Raw genomic sequence first — 21,321 nt, forward strand, 5'->3', positions numbered from 1 at the left:
ACAGCAAATAAGAACCCCACATTTATTATTTTTAACACTTTCATAATTTTAAGCCAATCATTTTTGCAGCCTGGTTTAGGATTTGAGCACTTGGAGTTGGCAATATTGCAATCAGTATCTCAATACTACAAAATTCATCCACAAATTATATTAAATACTGCAGCTCCATCTCATAATGTATTATAAAGCATGTTATTTTTATAACATTTATTAGGGATAATAATTTAATATATGGTCATGAAGCATATTCTAACAAGTATGTAATTTAAACAAGGCCTATTGCAGGGATCGACAACTTTTGGCACGCAGCTCACCAGGGTAAACACCCTGGTGGGCCGGGCCAGTTTGTTTACCTGCCACATGCGCAGGTTCGGCCAATCGCGGCTCCCACTGGCTGCGGTTCGCCACTCCAGGCCAATGGGGGCTGTGGGAAGCAGTAGCCAGCACTTCCCTCAGCCCACGCCGCTTCCCACAGCCCCCACTGGCCTGGAGCAGGTAGACAAACCAGCGTGGCCTGGCCCGCCAGGGTCCTGGCGAGCTGCGTGCCAAAGGTTGCCAATCCCTGGCCTCTTGCATGATTTAAAGCCTTAGAATATGCTATATTTTCTTTAATGATGTACTTGTGTATAGATGGACCTTTAAAAGTGTTTTTAAATTTGGCTTGTAAGCAGAGGATTAATAAAATAATATATGGAGATATACCTATCTCATAGAACTGGAAGGGACCCTGAAAGGTCATCAAGTCCAGCCCCCTGCCTTCACTAGCAGGACCAAGTACAGATTTTGCCCCAGATCCCTAAGTGACCCCCCTCAAGGATTGAACTCACAATCCGGGGTTTAGCAGGCCAATGCTCAAACCACTGAGCTATCACTCCCCTGCATAGATAGCACACAGAAAATGTATATTCGTGTTCAAATCCACAGAATTACAACAAATTGGAGGTGGGAAAATTCAATTTCTTTAACTTTTCAGGGTCTATGAAAACCTGATATTGTATATGTTTTTGTTTTGTTTTATTTTAAGATGTTCCCACAGTAATTCATGTATAAATCAGCACTGTAATTCTGGTTACTCATCAGTCTTGCGGATTTACAACACTGAATGCACTTTGTAAAGGGAGTGGTGGCAATCTGTGGAAGGCTGCGAGAAAGTGAACAATACGAAATTATGCTGACAAAGTACAAGGAGCTCAAACAATTGACAACAAAAATAGATCTTTTTCGTTGGTGGGGTAGTAATACAGCCACAGAAGTTTTCCTTGCAGTGGGACAGCATGTACTTGTATAATTCAGTCAATCACGGCAAATAAGCAGAAGATCAGTTTCATCTACTGCAAATGAAACATTTAAATTAAAATTGTTTCTCATTGTTTCCTCATAATTCAGTTCATAAATAATTCCCACAAAAGGAATAATTATCTTACTTTTTAGGTGTAATTTAACTATTAAACTTCTAATGGAGTTTGGTTTATTCTTTATAAAAATGCAGCCACAAAACTATCAACAGTTCATAAAAGATTAGAGTTAGTTTAAATCCCACTGCATTATGCTAAGGCAAACTCACATTTAACATCAACTTCAATTTTTTTCTCAACACCTGACCTTGACCACAGAACTATAATGTACATGCTGCTAAAAAAAAAAAAGTTTAATCGATTCATAGATTCCAAGGCTAGAAAAGACCATTGTGATCATCCAGTATGACCTCTTCCCGTATAACACAGGCCATAGAATATCCCAAAATTAATTCCTAAAGTGTATCTTTTAGAAAAATATCCAATCTTGATCTTAAAATTCTCAGTGATAGAAAATCCACTACAACCCACTGTAAATTTTTCAAATGGCTAATTACTCTCACTGAGCCCATTATCAAATATTTGTTCCCCATTTAGGTACTTACAGACTTTAATCAAGTCACGCCTTCAACTTCTTGTTAAACTAAATGGATTGAGCTCCTTGAGTCTATCGCTAGAAGGCATGTTTTCTAATCCTTTAATCATTCTTGTGGCTCTTCTCTGAACCCTGTCCAATTTATCAATATCCTTCTTGAATTACAGACACAAGAACTGGACACTGTACTCCAGCAGCAGTTGCACCAATGCCGAATACAGAGGTAAAATAACCTCTCTATTCAGACTTGATATTCCCCTATTTATGCATTCCAGGATCACAGTAGCCCTTTTTGGCATAGCCTCACACTGGAAGTTAATGTTTCAGCTGATTACCCACCATGCCCCTCAAATCTCTTTCAGAGTCACTACTTTGCAGGATAGAGTTCCCCATCCTGAAAGTATGACCTACATTCTTTATTCCAAGATAAATACGTTTAATTTTAGCTGTACTAAAATGCATATTGTTTGCTGGTGTCCAGTTTAGAGAGATCTGGATCACTTAGTAAATCAGTGACTGTCCTCTTCATTATTACCACTCCCCCAATTTTTATGCCATCTTCAAACGTATCAGTGATTATTTTGCTTTCTTCCTGGTCATTAATAAAAATGTTAATTAGCATAGGACCAAGGACTGATCCTGGCAGGACCTTGCTGGAAACTCTCCCGCACAAGGACCCCGATTATATTTGAGACTTACCAGTTAGCCACCTTTTAATCCATTTAATGCATGCCATGTTAATTTTCCTTTTTCTTTTTTTTTTTTTTTAATCAAAATGGGCAGTACCAAGTCCAATGCCCTACCAAAGTCTATTACATGAATACTATTACCTTTATCAAACTTGTAATCTCACTTAAAAAAATCAAGTTATTTTGACATGATCTATTTTCTATAAACCCCAGGTTGATTTGCATTAATTATATTACCCTCCTTTCAGTCTTAATCGATCAAGTCCGGTATCAGACGCTCCAGTATCTTGCCCACGATCTCCCTACATCCATTTTACAAAAACTTAATGCAGCTGGACAATTAGCAGTATGACTTACTAATTACACTGAGCACTGACATATGCATGCTATCATCTAACATATATACTGGTTTTGTTAGTCTAACAGTAAACAGCATGTGCATTTATGTCTAGCAAGCTACATATATATGGATCTACGTATCTCAGTATCCAAGCACAGTAAAATTTCCAAATTACCAGGTTTACAAAATAACATGGGGTTATGTCTCAATATAAATACCTTCTACTCAAGGGGGCATTCTGTGCCAAAAATATTTAAAATTCTGCAAATTTTATTTGTCAAAACACCACCACATAATGCCAGTTTCAATTATTTTGGTAATTTATTTCAAAATACCTGTCAGCAAGTATGTCTGTAACAATACAGACATACAAAAATTCCTCAGAGGCAGAGAGTTAAAGAAACCTCTATGACAACCCAGTTCCTGTCTCTCTGCTCCCTTCCCCCACCCGTGCCCAGAGCCCAATGGGGGAGGAGGGAAGGGGGCAAAACCCCTTTCCCTCTGAGCCTAGCCACCAGGCTCCTCCTAGCCAATACACCCTCCCCCCTTGAGCCCAGCCATGGGCCCCCCCTTGCCCAGATACCTGCACCCCTTCCCTGCCAAAAGCCCAGCCACGAGGCCTCCCCTTGCCTAGATACCCGCAGCCCCTCCCCTACCCCCCAGCAGTGTCTTCTATGGGCAAGCTGGGCTCTGCCAAGTCCAGTGGCCCCTAGTGGCAGCCAGAGGCACTGCAGCCCATTTCTGTGTGGGAAAGGAAATTCTCCGCACACATTAATTTCTGCAAAATTCTGCATTGCACAGTGGCGCAGAATTCCCCCAGGAGCAACCCTCAACATGGGATATCTTTCAAGGTAAACAACATATTTGGACTAAGACATTTGCTACTGTCCCTTTATCACCTGAAGGGTTTTTTTTATTAAAATGACATGTTAAGAATGTTGTGCACATTTAATTGTACAACATAGCCAAAAAAATCCAATACCTGTTTTTAATTACATCATCTTCTCTAGATGTTATTGACTATTCACTTGGAAGTCGAAGTTTTAATTTTAAATGCATTTTAAGTTACAGAAACACAAACTAATGCTTGAAAACACTAACTTGTAGTTTGTTTTCATGCTCCTGTGCTGTAAAATACCAAAATTATTTTAAAAATTTGTTCCTAGACCAAGCAACATTGAAAGATTGAGCCTGGAGCTACAGTAATTTTGCAGGCGAAGATTTAAATCCCTGACAAAAATAGGGGATGACAACTTATAATAGAAATACTGATATGTTAAAACCTGTGCCAGTGCTATTGCGAAAACTATGGAAAACAAGTGTCCCTCCAAAAGGAACAGCTGTCAGTCCTAATTTCTATTGCAGTTACACACACATTTATGCAGCTTGCAAATGCTAGCCCATAACTAATAAAATGATCAGGAATATCACAACACGTTTGAAGGTGTCTCTACTCAGTTTGATTGTTGAAGTCTTTTCTAAATTTGAAAGTTCCTTGACACTTGTCCTAATAAATATCTATGATCAGACACCACTTGTCTTTATGAGATCACCCACATTAGGTTGACAGGCAATGGTATCCCTGCTATGGATGTCCCTAGTGTATTGAACTTCTTTGTACTTGATGCCCACTCTCACCTCACTTTTAAAAATAAAACAAAAACAAAGCTAACTTTTGAACAGACTTCGGTGAGGGGGAAATGTTCATTAGCATGACCAGTATTGACCCAATATTTATTACCATTTCTTCATTCCGACTACCCCCATCTCTTCTGTATTGCATTTCTTAAATATGCTTTAGTTACTTTTCAATTTTAAAAGAATAGTTACTATAGAGGTTTTCAGTATATTTGAAACCACACTATTCTATACAGGGGCCCAAACACCTTGGGAAGCGAGGTTGGGGAGAGCGGTATTAAAACTATTATTTTTATTCAGAGGGTAAATGGGGCAGACTTTTTTTTTTTTTGTTTTGTTTTTTTTAAGTTAAAAGTACCTGGTCATGAGAAACTGTCAACTATGTCAGATCATACGTGCGGTCCAGCATTTAGAAAACCAGTTGGGATTGCTGGGTTCTACAAGCAGCTCTGTTGCTGACTCCTCCACTGCAGGAGAACATACCACCACACAAGCACAATACAAATGGGTTTTGGGAGGTGAAATGGATCGTTGAAAAGCATTTTGAGATGCCCAGATGAAAGATGTTTTAGAAATTCAGCAAAGGAGTATTACCTGCAATTAATTTACTTAAAAAAAAAAAAAAAAAAAAAAAAAAAATCAGGGGTGGGAGATTAGTAAAGGAATCAAAATGGGTGCGAAGGGAAAAATAAGCCAGAATTAATTAGTCACCACAACAGAAACGAGTCAACCATAGCTGTGATGTAACAAAACATTAAAAATATTTTTGTTTAATGTCGTAAAGTAAAAAGCGTATAGACAAATAGGTCAAAAAGGGATAATGCAAAAACTCTTGAAGATAAATATTTGATAAAACGCTCCTAAAATAAGGCAAACTGACTTACAATCCCACTTTGGAACTTGTGTAACAGAGGCTGGCGCCAATGAACAGCAGAATACATTCAAAAGGAAAGAATAATGTGTAATAGCTAGACAGAGTAAATATTGAAAAAATATAAATAAAATAAAGGATGATGATTCAGATGCCAAAACTTGAAATCCTACTGAAGCATGTTTTATTAACCACTTAGGTAAACACTTAACAGCATTCTGGTTTGGAGTCATTTGGGCAGACGTGCATTTAATTACCATTTGCTATGGCCAAGATTTTTTTTAGTGAAAAAAATTAAGCTGAACAGACGGAAGAGACCTGAACCAGAGACCAAAAACACTGAACATATTTTTGACTCCTATTAACCTTCTGGACTACCAATGTTCTATATCTGTAAACAAAGAAAATAAAGGAAGCTATTGTACACTTGGCCAAGTTTCTCTAAATTATACACAACTACAGTACCACATATATTGGTGATGGACTTAAATGATCCTGGGAGACTGACACATTATCAGTCTTAATATATTAAAAATACTGGCCATGCCTCTGATAGAAAGATTAAAATTTTATAAGTAATTTGCTGCTTATTCTATACACGAAAGAAATGCACTCAAGAGCAGGACAGATAAAAATTGATATTATAAGAATTGGGTTTTATTTACACCCGATTTTTTAATTTAAATACCTTTTTCTTTTTAAAAATCTAATTAAAATTAAATTTGAAACTATGACAACCTATATTAAGGCCTAACCATACTATCATCTACTCAAATCATTTACATTAAATAAAAATAATATTCATGTATTGAAGAAAGTTAAACCACTTAACTGGTGGAAATTACTCCCCGTCTAAGTACCTGATGCCAGAATTTGACGACATGCTCATCAAGTTTTTGACCACAGTAGTCTCTTCTGAAGGTGCTGAGAATATTTTCTTAATTTCAGTTTATTTAACTAGCTCAGTTCCTTGTTCATTCAAAGCTTGAGAAACCATTTGGGACTGCAAAAGCAGGAAATGCTCGAGATAAAGCTTGAGAAACTGATTAGGATAAAAATGAGGTGGGAGGATGAGATCTACTAGTTTTAAAATCTTGAAGGACATGGTGACCAAGAACAACTAACTATTGATAGCACTTTGTTAAATAAATCCCTTTTAAATGCAGATCATGTTTTAATAAGCTTACTTTTTTTTTTTCTTTCTTATGTATCCTAAACATTTAAGGTAGCTTTATTTAACTAATAAAAATGTAAAAGGTTGTTTCTGTGCATTTTTAATTAAATTCCAATTTCCATACAAATGCAGCTGGATACAAATCACAACTAAAAAAATCAGTTCTCTAGTATATAAAAAACATCATTCACCATTTTTCATACAAATAACATTATACAAATTAAACATCTGAATAAAATTATGTTAAGCTATACAATTGTTTAAATAAACACGTGCAGATATAGTATATATACTCCAAATTCTACCAACCAATAAGAATCAACCTTTCTCTAGGAAAATTATTAAAGAGGACAAATGGAAAGCAAGATTAAAATAGGTTAGTTAAAGCAAGGTATCCTTCATACCGATTCAAATCGGTTATTAAACCACCTTCCTCCAGAGGCCAATTTTATGAAGGAAATACATTTAAGAGGCATGCTATAGCTGAGTATCCCTAGGTGTAGCAAGAAACTGTAAGGCATTAGTTTGACGGAAAGTTTGGCTGGATTTCTGTGAAGCATGCAAAACAGTAAGATGTGATCCCAGAGAGTACCCTGAAAACAACCCATTCTCCCTGCCTCCTGGCTAATTTTCCCCACCCTTTAGTACTTTGCTCCTGGCTAAATCCTCCCTCATCTTCACCAAAATCTAAACAAATCATCTAGAACAACTGGTCATGTTTATTTTGTTTTAGGAACAGAAAAACAACAATATAACAATAATAGAGCAAAACCTGCCTATTTAAAACGTCAACTCTACATAACATCAGCAAGTTTTTATTCCCTAGGCATTTAAGTCTGGATAATACACCTAGTACAATGGAATTGGGTTCCAGACTACCTAACAAGATCAGTATTTTATACCAAGTGGATACCAGTGTACATACTTGTGCAGATAAAGCCCTGAGGAAGCAGTCTGCCAATACCAGAATAAATTTTTACACAAAATCAATATTCTTCTCTCTTCCACTGTATAGTAAATAGAAAATCCCTTAGATTTTCCAAGTAACTTTTACTTAAAAGATTAAAAAAATGCATAACCAATTATATTCAAACTATAACTAGGGAACTCTTCATCCATTGAAATACAGTCACGATTGGGGCCAAATGTAGCACCACCACACAATGATTTAACATCCGAAGTGAAAAATACTGTACCCACCTGCAACTTCAAGTGTTGACAGAATGTTAATTATTCAAGTCACATTATTACTAACTCTACTCTTTTAAAAAGTGCCATTTGATCTTTAATGAACACAAGTAGCTGGGGCCTCAGTATAAAATAGTCTCCAAAAGCCTTCATTTAAAGCAAAATATGGATTCCTAGTATCGTGCTTAATAATTAGGTGACTCAAGGGCGTGCCCCCTACTGAATCAACAGCATCACTTCCTCATGTTCTTTGGAGGTCTCACATCCAAGAGACAGCTACATAGCTTATGAAAACCTCATAGGATCACAGTACATGGTGTTATGAGACAGCAGACAAAAAAAATTTCAACTCTTTCTTCTAACTTGCAGGGCCATTACCAAAATGAAATACCTCTGTCATAATTTAAAGCTCCTTTGGACTTTAATTTTTATACCTGTTTAAAATCTGGAAGTAAGCCACATTTGTCCCAAGTTCATGAGAAATCTTTTTTTTGTTTAAATTAAACCCAACCCTTTTTACACAATCTTTTATCATAATGTGGCATTATTTGCCTGTTACAATATGACATTTAAATTGCATGTGGTTAGAGAATTAAGAACCACTCAAACAAGATATATGTAATCTATGTATGAAACCATACAGAACCTCTTAATATATCCAAGTCAGACTTCATGTAAAACTTGCATATGTGACAAACTAAGACTTTTAATAGTAGAAGAGCACTAAGATTTTGAGATACAAAATATACTACACCTGCACAAAATAAATGTTTATTGGTTATATGCCTTATTGTCTTATGCTAATGCACTGAGAAGAAATGTGGGGTTGTACAATAATTAATGGTGAGGATGTACCAACAGCTTATATACTTTCTATATGAATTTGACAATATGAAAGCCACTTGTCCATTCATAGAGAAAATTGCTCTGTTAGGACAGCTAAAGCTAAACATGAAAATAATATGTATTCTTTGAGAGACCTTGGCCCTCCAAAACACAAAAATTCTCTTCACTATTTCATGTTAGATATCATGAAGTGACTCCCAACTTGGTTGGGAAGCGTATCTATTAGTTCTAGACAAAAATGGTTGCCATGGACGCATGGTCAAGAGGGCTGCATGACAATACATCTGATACTCCCTTGCATCACTCAGTAACCTTATATTTTACAGTGTTTTGAAAAGCGTTATAAACACTGATTCTGCTGAATTATTTCTAATGAATAAGAAACAATCACATGCACAATGCTCCGCTGCAAATAAGATCAGATCAGATCATGGAGTAAAAACCAGAAGAGAATATATAATTTTGGGAGTTGTGTAAGGAATTGAAGAAATCTCTAGAGAAACATTTTGAATCACAATGGGTTTTCCTAGACATACTATACAGCATACAACGAATGAAATATTTTTCCTCTTCTGAAAAATACTCCAGTGTTTACCATCCTAATGTCTATTTGGATAAGTGGTGTTGGAAAAGATCCACACAGAGGGAAGGTTTAATTGAATGCTAGTTAGCCACCTGAATGCTATTCTCTTGATTCAAACTCTAAATTAGAGACAAAGTAGTAAAACAATATATTTTATATATATTACACTGATACAATTAATCTGTTTAGCTCACCTATAAATGGAATGGATGCCAAGGAATCACCAGGTGGGCTGGAACCTGATGCTTTCCTTTCTTCAATCCTTTTTATATGCACCTCTCTACGTGCATCATTAGGTAACCAACAGGTAGTGTCTGAGACAGCCTCCTGGTCATTTACTGCTAGGATGTAGGACTGGTGTCTCAAAGGCTGTGGAGTCTGGTGACCAGAAGGAGATTTTTCCCGCAAGACAACGGCGTCTGTGTCATTTTCCAGAACATCTGGCTGCTGAATTTCAGGCTCTCGTGTATTTTCCTTTTCAAAATCTTGAATCTTTTGTCTAATGGAAACATCTAAGTTATCAGAGGTAGCTGAGCTCTCGCTCATCTGTTGGACAAGTTTGGCAGAAGCTGCAGTCGAAGTGGGGGGTTGGATGCTCCTGCCAATTTCTGTTTTGTGGTCTGGGGCATTTTCTCCTCGGTTTTTTGATTGATGATTTAACAGACCACTCGGATGCAAGTGATTTACTGCTCTTTGGTCTTTGGCCACAATATCCAGACTCTGGTTAATGGGAAGTGAAGATTTTTCTGCATAGGGAACAGAGGTCCTCAAAGAGTTACTTTTAGAACTTCTGTCTGTCACAAGAGATGCTCTCTCTTGTGAGGTGGTTGTAGGCTTTGAAACTCCACCAGCTATTTGAAAATCCCTAGTAGGCTGCAGTGTTTTTACATCTGATGGAACTTTCTGGAGCTGAGAAGCAGACATAGAGGCTCTATTGCTTTTTCGCCTGTCTGAATTATAAGCACCTGGAGCCACTGAAAAATGTGGACCTCGAAGGGACATGTGAAATGCATGCTGTCTAGATCTTTCATAAATACCTCGCCGATCATCTTGCTCAGTAAATCCAGTCCACTTGTAAGTCTTTTTTCTGTCTCCATTTGAATCTGTAACAAGATTCTCAGCACAAAAATTTTCTGTTTCACCCTGCTTGCCAAGGTAATCCCACGACTGAGTTCTGTGGTTCCTGGAACTAATAGATGGTGAAGTTAATGCATCCTGTGAAGCACTTCTTGGCCACTCTTTCATCAGCACTGGATCTTCAAGTCTTTCCTGGGACACGCTCCGTTGTCGGATCTGAACAGACTGTGGAACCCTATCATGAGAGGTGCTTCTGCGTCGTACCTGTGAAATAGTGCGATTTGGCACCACATAATCAGTTGAGTTCTGAGAGGCCGCTCTCAAACTATCCAATCTTTCCTGTATTGTTCGGCAGCCATACATGTGCAAACGTCTGTTATCAATGTACTCTTTGTAGGTTTTGTAGTTTTTCCAGTCTATGTGCTGGTGGGAGTTTGGAGAAGTATAGTGATTAGTAGAGGTTGGGGGAGAACCTGCAGGAGGTCTAGTGCTTGAGATCCCTTCTGGATGTCCTCCATAATTTCCCGATTTACTTATCATTCCAGTGGGATCTACTGGCCTTGTAATTGGAGTCTGAGGAAGTACAATGGCAGTGGACGCTGAAGATGGTGGTGATGTGGTCCATGCTTTTGTTTTTAAAGTGGTTTGATCCCTTAAGCCATACCTCACTTCCTCCGTCCTGTGTGATGGACCAGCATGATTAGTTCTACAGGATGGCAAATCTACAGCCTTCTCAGAAGGCACAACAACAGTCCTTATGGTTTCATTGCAAACACACACAGCTGTATTTGATTTTGCAATATCTGTTGGCGATGGAGGCACTTGTATTTCCATTCTATAGGCCCTGTCTGGCTGCATCAATGTCCGTACTGGTCTACTGGCTTGCTGCTTGCCCAATGAAGAGTCAGAAGGCAGTATGTCCACAGACTGTGCCATGACAGAAGGTGTGGATGTTAGTCGAGGATAACATATTGGTGGTGGTTCAGGAATGTTGTGAGCATTTCCACTATAGGCTTCATTGCCTTTCAGGTAGGCATCTTGGGAATATGCCTGTGGATGGACAATTAAAAAAGTGTTAATTCACAGAAAACAGAGATGGAAAGATCACCACACTGAGTCCATTCTCCTGCAACTGCAGGATGAAGTCCCTAGAGAGAAGGCAGCTTGGATATTAAATTCATACTACATTTGATCTTAAATAATAGGACACTTAAAAAATGTATAAAAATAGTACATTTCTTCCCTTAATGCTCCCTTGCTGTTTGGAAATTTAATGTGTGAAGTCACTACAGAAAAGAAAAAGCTAAAAAAAAACCCAACATCACCACTTTAGAAACCAAATGAATTAGAATTTCTTGAAATTAATGCAGGTAAATAAGACATATTTCCCAAGATTTGTGAGCACAAGGATTATTCCCCCTGCCCCCCCCCCCCCCCCCCCAATTTCCTCCAACCATACTTCTTCAAATATTCCTTTTAAGCCTCTTGATGCTGGGAGCTAAGATTTCACAGCAATCGACAGGTTAAATGGCTGCATAATAAATTTAACCAGCACTAGAATATTCTCTGTTGTCTTGCCATATAAAAGATTAGATAGCATTTGTATACCCTTCTCCCTGAAATATAGATTCTCATATGTAAAAGGCACTGTTGCTAAAATGTAAAATGAATAAATTAGAGTGACTGATAACATCTTTGTTGCCAGCCAACACCCACCACCCTTTAAATAACCTTACATGTTATAGAAGACATTCAATAAATGACACTATTATAAAATGAGTTGCTTAAATTGACAGATATAAATATGAAAATACATGCGTATCTACTATTGTCTATTTTACAGTAAAATGCAAAACTAAAATTTCAAATTAATTTACTCTGTATGTTTAATAATTCACATCTTACCTTGTGTTTAAGAGCCTGACTCCTAAGAAAAATGGTTAGATTACATTTTGCACGTTTCATCAGTCTCTTTTTTGCATCAAGAGACATTTCTGTAATCATTGCAAAACAGCATATATAGAAAATCAAAGTCAAGCATCATTTAAACACTACTACGTTATTTTAAAACTTTAGCATTACTTGGTTTAGTTAAAATGTGATGAAATAGAGAGCTGACAATTCCAATCTTGCCAATGCAGTAAATGACTAAAATGATCTCCCACATCTTTTATATAGTTTAGGTGTGGTATCATATTACAGCATTTCCTGCTCAAATCATAACATGCTCAATTCGTGCCTTGTCTTAGCATTAGACAGGTTGTAAAAGCCCAAGTGCAGCCATAAACATAAGACTGAGAGCAAAGTACTGAGGGTGAGGGCGAGGCACTTAAAACACTGCTGCAAAAAACATTATGTTGAGCATTAGTTAAATGCAGAATATTAAAGCAAACTGAAAAGAAATCAACAAGGTAACACAGGCATACTCTACAAATTAACAGGGTTATACGCTATGAAAGGAATTTAGCTGATCAGCATATCGAGCTCATTTCCAGCATCTTGCAGGTTTTAATATTCTGGCTTCTTATAAACCTTAAGAAAAACATGCCTTACAAAAATCTGAGAAATGGCTACTGTGTACATTTCTTACCAGTGCTGTGACATCCTTTGTAAACCGCAGCTGGCAGAAAATAGGAAAACATAGTAAAAGCTGCTTACAGATGTAAAGGCAGAATTATGTTGTCATACTGATTCTGGATACAGCAAGCTAAAAATACATCTAATACCAATTTCTCTGGAAGGTACCAACAAAGGTTAAGGGCAGTGGAGTATAAAAAAATAACTTCAGGTTCTTTGCGGACATGTCCATCTGCGTCTACCTGCTTCTTGCATTTATTCTCTACCCGTTCCGGAAAGCGAAATACATTTGTGCCATTTTGTCTTGGTGCATCTTTACTGCTGCATGCAGAGTGCTCTGGTTATGTGTAACAAGGCTTCCCTTCCACTAGAGCAACATTACTGTCTCATTTCCCCTGAGCTGCTACCATCCCTGCTTCCAGATGACGAAATGAGATCTTCATTATGCATTTGAAACAGTGCACCCCTTCCCCACATATATCTGAACATAACCACAAGCTGTCAGCTGATTGCAGCTACTTTCACACTATAGGTCTGAAATTAGAGGGATGATTCCGCAGAAACATCCTCCTCATGTGATGGGTGAAAAAAATGAAACCACTCACAAAACAGGAGCAAGCTGTGTTTCCATTACAGGCTGCACCCTGATAGTTTTTTTTAATCTATATTTTTTCCCCTATAGCAGAATATAAAAACTCTATTTCTACACTTTTATATAAGTGGCTATTTATGATCCTGACAGGCTCCCAATCAAATTTAAAAAGAAATGGGGAGGAAGAGGGACACCCAGAAACATGCAAATGAAATAAGACTATTACCATGCAAAATAATTAAGACCAGGGAGAATTTTGTTAGTTTGTAAGGTAAAAAAACAAAATAGTTCTCCTTCCTGGACTAAGCTAACGTTAACGTTTTCAATAAGACCTAAGTTATAAACTCTGCTGGAGTTTGCATCTTTGTAAAATATGTCCACTACCGACTACGCTTCATTAACTTTGGGGGGGGGGGATGCTAAGATCTAAACTGATAAGATCTGGAGATGCCTCAAATTACAAATGACTGGAAATGTAATAATTATGTACTGACAAACCTGGATGTCGAACTATTAACAATATGCTTAGAAGATAACTAATTGTCTGATGATGCTCAAAATAGGACTGATACCTTTGTGTATATAATATATTTTAAAAAACAAGTTTTTTTTTATGATCACAGCTTCTTAATATCTGTGCAGAGCAGGCTCACTATTGCGAGGAAAGGAGAGTTGGTTAAAAAGGGCTCTGAGGGATTGGCAGAATTCCCTAATGAGCTAATTCAGTCCAAGCTTCATTTTCAGTGGGGGAAAAAAAAAAAAAAAAAAAAAAACAGAGTGAGTTTCCACATTTGTATTAATTAAATTCTTCCTTTTATAAACCCAGTTACGGGCCTGCACAGAAATATTGCAACATTTAAGGAAGTGAAAGCACTGCGTTTTATTACTGTCCCGATAATACTATAAGCTGAGGAAATGAATGATGAGATACTGGTATAATTATTATTCAGTCTGAGAATTTTTGAACTGTTTTAATCAGCCAGTCAATGACCAATTTTAAAAACAGGTTCAAGAATTAAATCAGAATCTTACATGCATTAATATACATTTTCTGCCACTCATACCTATTTGCATACAGTTGAAAATATATTGGAAAAAAATTGCATATTCTTTTCAGTCTTTTAGTTCCTCTTAGTGGTTTAATATGTGAAAGACTAATATACTCTGTCAAACCTGTTGCACTGAAAGATGTGTTTACAAAAAATGAGCCACTGGTTTTGCTTAAATTATGGTAGCGACCTTTTGACTTTTTAAAAGCGCTACCTCATTTAAGTCCCTAATGACAAGAGCTGCCAAACACTTAGGAATGCATTGAGTGTTTAGAAAGCTCAGCACCCACAAAGTTTCTCTTTTTAATTCTCAAAAAGCACTGCATTGCAACTTTGTATACATTTCTACTTCCCATACAAATCTGATGGAGTTCTATGAAAGCATTCTATAGAACTATAATTATACTTATCCTGTAAATCTGTTGCTCTACTTCAGCAGTTCTCAAACTATGGGTTGGGACTCCAAAGTGGGCCACAACCTCATTTTAATGGGGTTGCCAGGGCCGACGTAGACTTGCTGGAGTCCAGGGTCGAAGTCTGAGCCTGACCATGCAGGACTGAAGCCCAAGTATTTCAGCCCTGGGCAGTGTGGCTCAGGTTCCGGGCCCCCTGTCTGGGGCTGAAGCCCTTGGGCTTTGCCCCCCACCACCACCGCAAACACATGGGGTGGTGGGGCACAGGTGGTCTCAGGCTTCAGTACCCCCTCCTGGGGTCATGTAGTCATTTTTTTTGTCAGAAGAGGGTCGCGGTGCAATGAATTAACTTATAAGATAAAGGGAAACGCAGCCATTATTTAGAAGAAAAACTCGGTTTTTAATCAAGTTGAGTAAGAATAATCTACCTCATAAAACACTGTATAATTCTATCCCTCTCCCTCATCCTCGGTCTGTTTTTGTTTGTATATTTGTATGCAAAACTTTTCAGGACAGAGACTGTATTTGTAAAGCACTTAGCACAATGGATCTCTAATAATAAACAATTATTTCATCCTATTTTAAGTAAATAAGAAATATTTTATCAACTCATGTTACACTAAATAATTAACATAAGATGTTCATTGATTTTTGCAATTTTCACTACATTTTTATGCCATTTAGCATTAGAACAACTAAAATACAAACTCAGTTTTTCTTTTTCTTTCCAGGGTTATTACCTGCAGCCACCACACGTGGTCAAGTTTTAAATTTAATTAAAATTCTGTTCATTTCAGAAACAACTAAAACAATATGCTGGGATAAGTGATTTAAAAGATTATCAGGGTAAACTTTGTATCCTGAGAACTTGCGCCCATTGGCCCCAATCCACAGACACATTTGAGCACATACTTAACTTTAAGCAAATGAAAAGTCTGAATTATTTCAATGGGACCACCTGCACACTTTAAGTTAAGGACATGTTTAAGTGCTTTGCTTGATCAGGTACCCACGTGATCAGCATCTTGGAAAACTGAGCCATTGGCATGGCTTCTTCCCTCCCCAGTCAGTTGCATTTTCTTAATATTTCATTTCTTTACTAATCCATTTAATTGTGCTCTTGCCCATTCCTGCCCTTCACCACTCTGCATAAACAGGGGAGCACTATATCAGACAGTTCTTTTTTAAAACAGGGATGCAGCTTGTCACTCATATTGCAGCATCTTTGTTTAGTTTATTTGTGCCAAGACCACATTGGTGCCAAGAATACAGCTGAAGGGAGTTCATTTAAATGAAAAAACCCCAACATATTACTGATGTACAGTATCCTATGAAAACAACACACTGACCTACCCTCTCTCCTTCCAATGTTGAATACTGGGAAAATTCTTGTTTAAATATTTAAAATCTTAAACCCAAGAAATTTCATTTAAATTATCATCAGTGTAAGGAATTTTTTTTTACTGCAAATAAATGTCACTTTAAATTGGACATTTATCTGCCGGCAATTGTCTGCAGAAGAGAAGAATGAGGGGGGATTTGATAGCTGCTTTCAACTACCTGAAAGGGGGTGCCAAAGAGGATGGATCTAGACAGTGCTCAGTGGTACCAGATGACAGAACAAGGAGTAATGGTCTCAAGTTGCAGTGGGGGAGGTTTAGGTTGGATATTAGGAAAAACTTTTTCATTAGGAGGGTGGTGAAGCACTGGAATGGGTTACCTAGGGAGGTGGTGGAATCTCCTTCCTTAGAGGTTTTTAAGGTCAGGCTTGACAAATCCCTGGCTGGGATGATTTAGTTGGGAATTGGTCCTGCTTTGAGCAGGGGGTTGGACTAGATGACCTCCTGAGGTCCCTTCCAACCCTGATATTCTATGAATTGTATTTTCTAAACATTGTTCCTCAATGCCATAAAACAGGGTTTACTGAGAAAGTTAATACTATACATTTCTATCCTCTTCATCTCCTCATTCCTTGAGCATACCACCTGCAACATCTCCCATCCCCAAGAGTTTACTGGTAAAGCTTTACATTAACTTCTGTGGGAAATAAATATTTGCTTCAATTCAAAAGCTGAAAGCCTCAGTTAACCAACCATCCCAAGAGTACTCCTATTTAAACATACTTGATTACAAAACAATTCATTGTTTGACAGGATGATAAAATGCCATGGAAGACCAACATGGATCCATTAGTTTGAGGGAAACTACATGGTTCAGGTAATTAGTAAAGGGACACAGACTTTCAGCACCAGGTGGATAGCGACTGAAGACAAGTTACGATCCAATAATAGAGGTCTGTGAAATAAACGGACAGATTAGGTTCACTTCCTCGTGGAAATGTCTGCATCACAAAAAAACACCATCGCAGTTTGAAATTATTGACTTCTTTGTTGGCCCTCTCTCAATGACATTGACAACCTCCAGGTCATCTGATACCCTAGTGCTCCTCTTCCACAACCCAAAAATTTTTGTAGCTTACTGTAGCTACAGCCTTAGTAAAAGCACATTGGAGAAGTGGAAATCTCTTTCCACAGTTTCACATCAAAAACAACAACCAAAGAATACACTGTTTAAGTCTCCTTCCTCTGAAGCATAAGAGACTGAAACGGCTGGTAATGGAACACTGGACCTTGCATTCTAAAGCTCTGAGGTGGCACCAAGCATTCTCTCGCAGGTGCTTAGCTGACTGGTTCTTGCTCCCATGGCCTTCGTTTAAGTCACCATATGTGCTATTGTGAAGGAATTTCCCCCAGGTCAGATTGGCAGAGAAACCTTGGGATTTTTTCTTCACCTTCCTCTGCATCACAGCATGCAGGTGACTTGCTGGTATTATCTGGGTCTATCTCATTTAATGCCCTGGCACTGATGCATCTTGATCCCACCTATTCTCTGCCCATGGCACATAACAGTTTAACTTCCTGTGGGCTGCAATATTTTGGTTGTTGGGTTTAGTGTGCAGGTGCTGGGTGGCATTGCTAGACAGTGATATAAAGGAGGTCAGACTAGATTACCTCCCTTCTAGCCTTAAACTCTAGGACTATGAGAGTAACAGCTGGGAGTCTGACCACCACCAGCAGAAGAGAATTCAGCAGCAGAATTGTTATTTTGGGGAGTCCTTATTCCCACTCCTTGTTCTCAATCAGGAAGTGAGTGCCAGTTCATTAAAAGAGAAATTTGATCTCAAAACATGTGAAAATTAAAAAAAAAAAATAGGATGTGTTCAAGGGTCTTTGAATTTTGAAAGCTGTTTTGGTGCTGAGAACAATAATTTATTGCTTTTTGGTATAATTAAGTATGTAAAGCTAGATGTATATTTTTAAGATCTGAATACATTCAGCTGGTAATTACTTGGTTTTCTCCTCCCCACCCTACATACAGGACCATTTGGGACAATAGTTAACTTGACAAAAGAAGCACCTCGGCTCACCATGACCCAGGTCCGAAATACAGTACCAAAATTCAAATTAAAAACTCCATTATTTTCAGTTTCGGAAAGGATTAAATTGCACATCATCAGAACATAAGAACGGCCATACTGGGTCAGACCAATGGTCCATCTAGCCCAGTATCCGGTCTTTGGACAGTGGCCAATGCCAGGTGCTTCAGAAGGAATGAACAGAACAGGCAGTCATTGAGTGATCCATCAGCTGTTGTCCACTCCTAGCTTTTGGCAGTCATAGGTTAGGGATGCCCAGAGCACAGGGTTGCATCCATAAGCATTGACGGACCTGACATCCATAAATTTACCTGTTTGGTTTTTGTACCCCGTTGTACTTTTGGCCTTCACAACATCCCCTGGCAATGAGTTCCACAGGTTGATTGTATGTTGTGTGAAGTAGTACTGCCTTATGTTTGTTTTAAACCTGCTGCCTATTAATTTCATTGGCTGTAAAATTATGTGAACGAATAAATAACACCTCCTCCACATATTCATAATTTTATAGACTTCTGTCATGTCCTCCATCATCGTACGGGCATACCATGAATTTATAGAGTGGCATTATTATATTTTCTGGCTTTTCTGTCCCTTTCCTAATTGTTCCCAACATTGTTAGCTTTTTGACCGCCGCTGCATATTGGGCAGATTTTTTCAGAGAACTATTCACAATGACTCCACAATCTTTTTCTTGAGTGGTAACAGCTAATTTAGATCCATCGTTTTGTACGTATAGTTGGGATTGTTTTCTCCAATGTGCATTACTCTGCATTTATCAACACTGAATTTCGTCACCCAGTTTTGAGAGATCCCTTCGTAACTCTTTGTATTCTGCTTTGGACTTAACTCTCTTGAATAATTTTGTATAGTCTGTAAATTTTGCCATCTCACTGTTTACCCTTTTTTCCAGATCATTTATAAATATGCTAAACAGCACTGGTCCCAGTACAGATACCTGGGGGACACCACTAGTTACCATTCTGGAAACTGACCATTTATTCCTATCCTTTGTTTCCTATCTTTTAAACCAGTTACTGATCCATGAGAGGACCTTCCCTCTTCTCCCATGACAGCTTACTTTGCTTAAGAATCTTTGGAGAGAGACTTTGTCAAATGCTTTCTGAAAGTCCAAGTCCTTTAATTTAAATAAGAAAACAAGATTAAGCCACATTACAAATAAATAAATTGCTCTTCTCTCTCAAAAAGTACAATGCAGTCAGTTTTGTGAGGAACAGTAAATTGTAATATGCTGCCATTTATTTCAAATGCTGAGATAATACATTCTCATTGACGGGACACCAGCTGGAAAATAGTTTAATGATCTTTTCCTGAATCCAACCTCAGTGGTTTTATTTAAATACAAGCTAGAATACCTTTCTGACAAAGTTACAGTCGGTAGCCCTTGGACACGTCAAAGATGACATCTACAAGTTGCCAAAGTAATCCACAAGGATGCATGTGTGTTACCTTTTGGGCTAGATCCCAAGAGGAGATTGCAGTTTTGAACCTTTCGAAGTAAGGTAGTTGGAGGTGTAATGCAACCAGAATAGATGACCTTTTGAGTTCTGCAGCTGATGATGCAATCTCCAGAGAATGAAAAATGGGGGGTGTCTATACTCTGTAAAGCCACAGTAAGGAGTGAAACTTTCATTGTGAAGAAATTCTGAGAATCTGGGTAATAGTTAGAAGGGCTGGATTATGAGAGACATCTATGTGTAAGCGTGAAGTGTTTGTCTTCTGCTATTAATGCATTTAGAGTAGATTTAGGGTAATATTTGTGGTTTTGTTTGTGCTATTATGTTTACTCAATATATTGCTGCTGTGCTCTTTATACATTAGTGTTCCAGCACAGAAGGGGGAAACTAATAATGGAACTAAAGCACCATGAGAGTGGTGAAACAATTTATAAACTGTACACATCTCATCAAAAGGAGGGCTAAAGGTGTTAGAGGAGTAAACGGATGGAACCAGCATGAGAACGACACACACAAAACTTAACTGCCACAAATTTTCCTGAAGGTATCCTCATAAATCGAATGATTAGCCCCTTTAAGAAAAAGCCACTGCCATTAAGTATCACTGGATTTAAAAGTTAACATATTAGCTCATACTTACTGGTTCCCTGGAAGATATTTAGATTACATCCAATCAAATTTTTTTTTTTTTTTTTTTTTTACACTCCTACCATTTAAAAAAAAAAACATAAAAAAAAAAACCTGAATGAGTCATTCAGGAAACTGAGGTTTTATTTTATTTTTTTTAAAGAAAAAGGGTGGAGGTCCTTGCATCAGAAATGATGGGAGTGCTACAGCCACAACACCCAAAATACATGAAGAGTGCCTCATGACAGAAAATAACTACCCAGGGCTGAGAAATGATAAACAAAGACAGGAAGATGGCTGCTACCATAAGGTTTTAAAAGCTGGAGAGAATATAATATGGAGATCCTTAGGAGCTCCAAGATGGATACAAGCCTGCCTCCACCTTCCCTCCTACAGAAAAAATAAAACATGGTCTTTGGGGAAACGTGCCAGTTCGGCAGTTATACAATACCATACAAAACTGGTCAATTCTGGGAAAAAGTCCAGATCTAGGGGAAGAGAGTACTTCTGTGTCTTTTGGCAATAAGTGCAGATTTCATAGTCAACTCTCAGAGAGCAGCAGCTCTTGAAAAATGCAGCAGCTGCAGCCATGTATGGAACTTTCCTTTTAAAAAGGAATTTCACAGTAGGTAGATTAAAAGTATTAATACCTAGACCCTCCCATACCAACCTCTTTTCTGGAAAGCTAAGTGCAAAAGGTTGTATATTTTTTCCAACAGTCTACTTTCTGCTGCTGCTAGAAAATTATCTCCAGTGTCATACACAATAGCTTCCAACCGTAGCTGTTTGAGGGAGACATTAAATGAGCTTAAATATTTCATTTTGTAGCAAGGCAGAATGATGAGTTATGTAAGAA

General features: G+C 37.9%; 1 protein-coding gene across 3 annotated transcripts in view; it reads right to left on the reverse strand.

Moving 5' to 3' along the window:
• Nucleotides 1-21,321, reverse strand: part of ARHGAP21 (Rho GTPase activating protein 21) — a 193,480-nt gene that overhangs the window by 39,019 nt on the left and 133,140 nt on the right. For 2 of the 3 annotated variants that reach the window (XM_054020709.1, XM_054020708.1), the window contains 2 exons: nucleotides 12,887-12,916; nucleotides 9,414-11,346 (listed from right to left, as the gene is read on the reverse strand). In XM_054020709.1, coding sequence (XP_053876684.1) covers nucleotides 9,414-11,346; nucleotides 12,887-12,916 — 1,963 coding nt within the window. The remainder of the gene's footprint in view (nucleotides 1-9,413; nucleotides 11,347-12,886; nucleotides 12,917-21,321) is intronic. The other variant, XM_054020710.1, reaches the window with a different exon arrangement.

This window comes from Malaclemys terrapin, chromosome 2 (genome assembly GCF_027887155.1).
Source record: "Malaclemys terrapin pileata isolate rMalTer1 chromosome 2, rMalTer1.hap1, whole genome shotgun sequence".
Classification (NCBI taxonomy): Eukaryota; Metazoa; Chordata; order Testudines; family Emydidae; genus Malaclemys; species Malaclemys terrapin.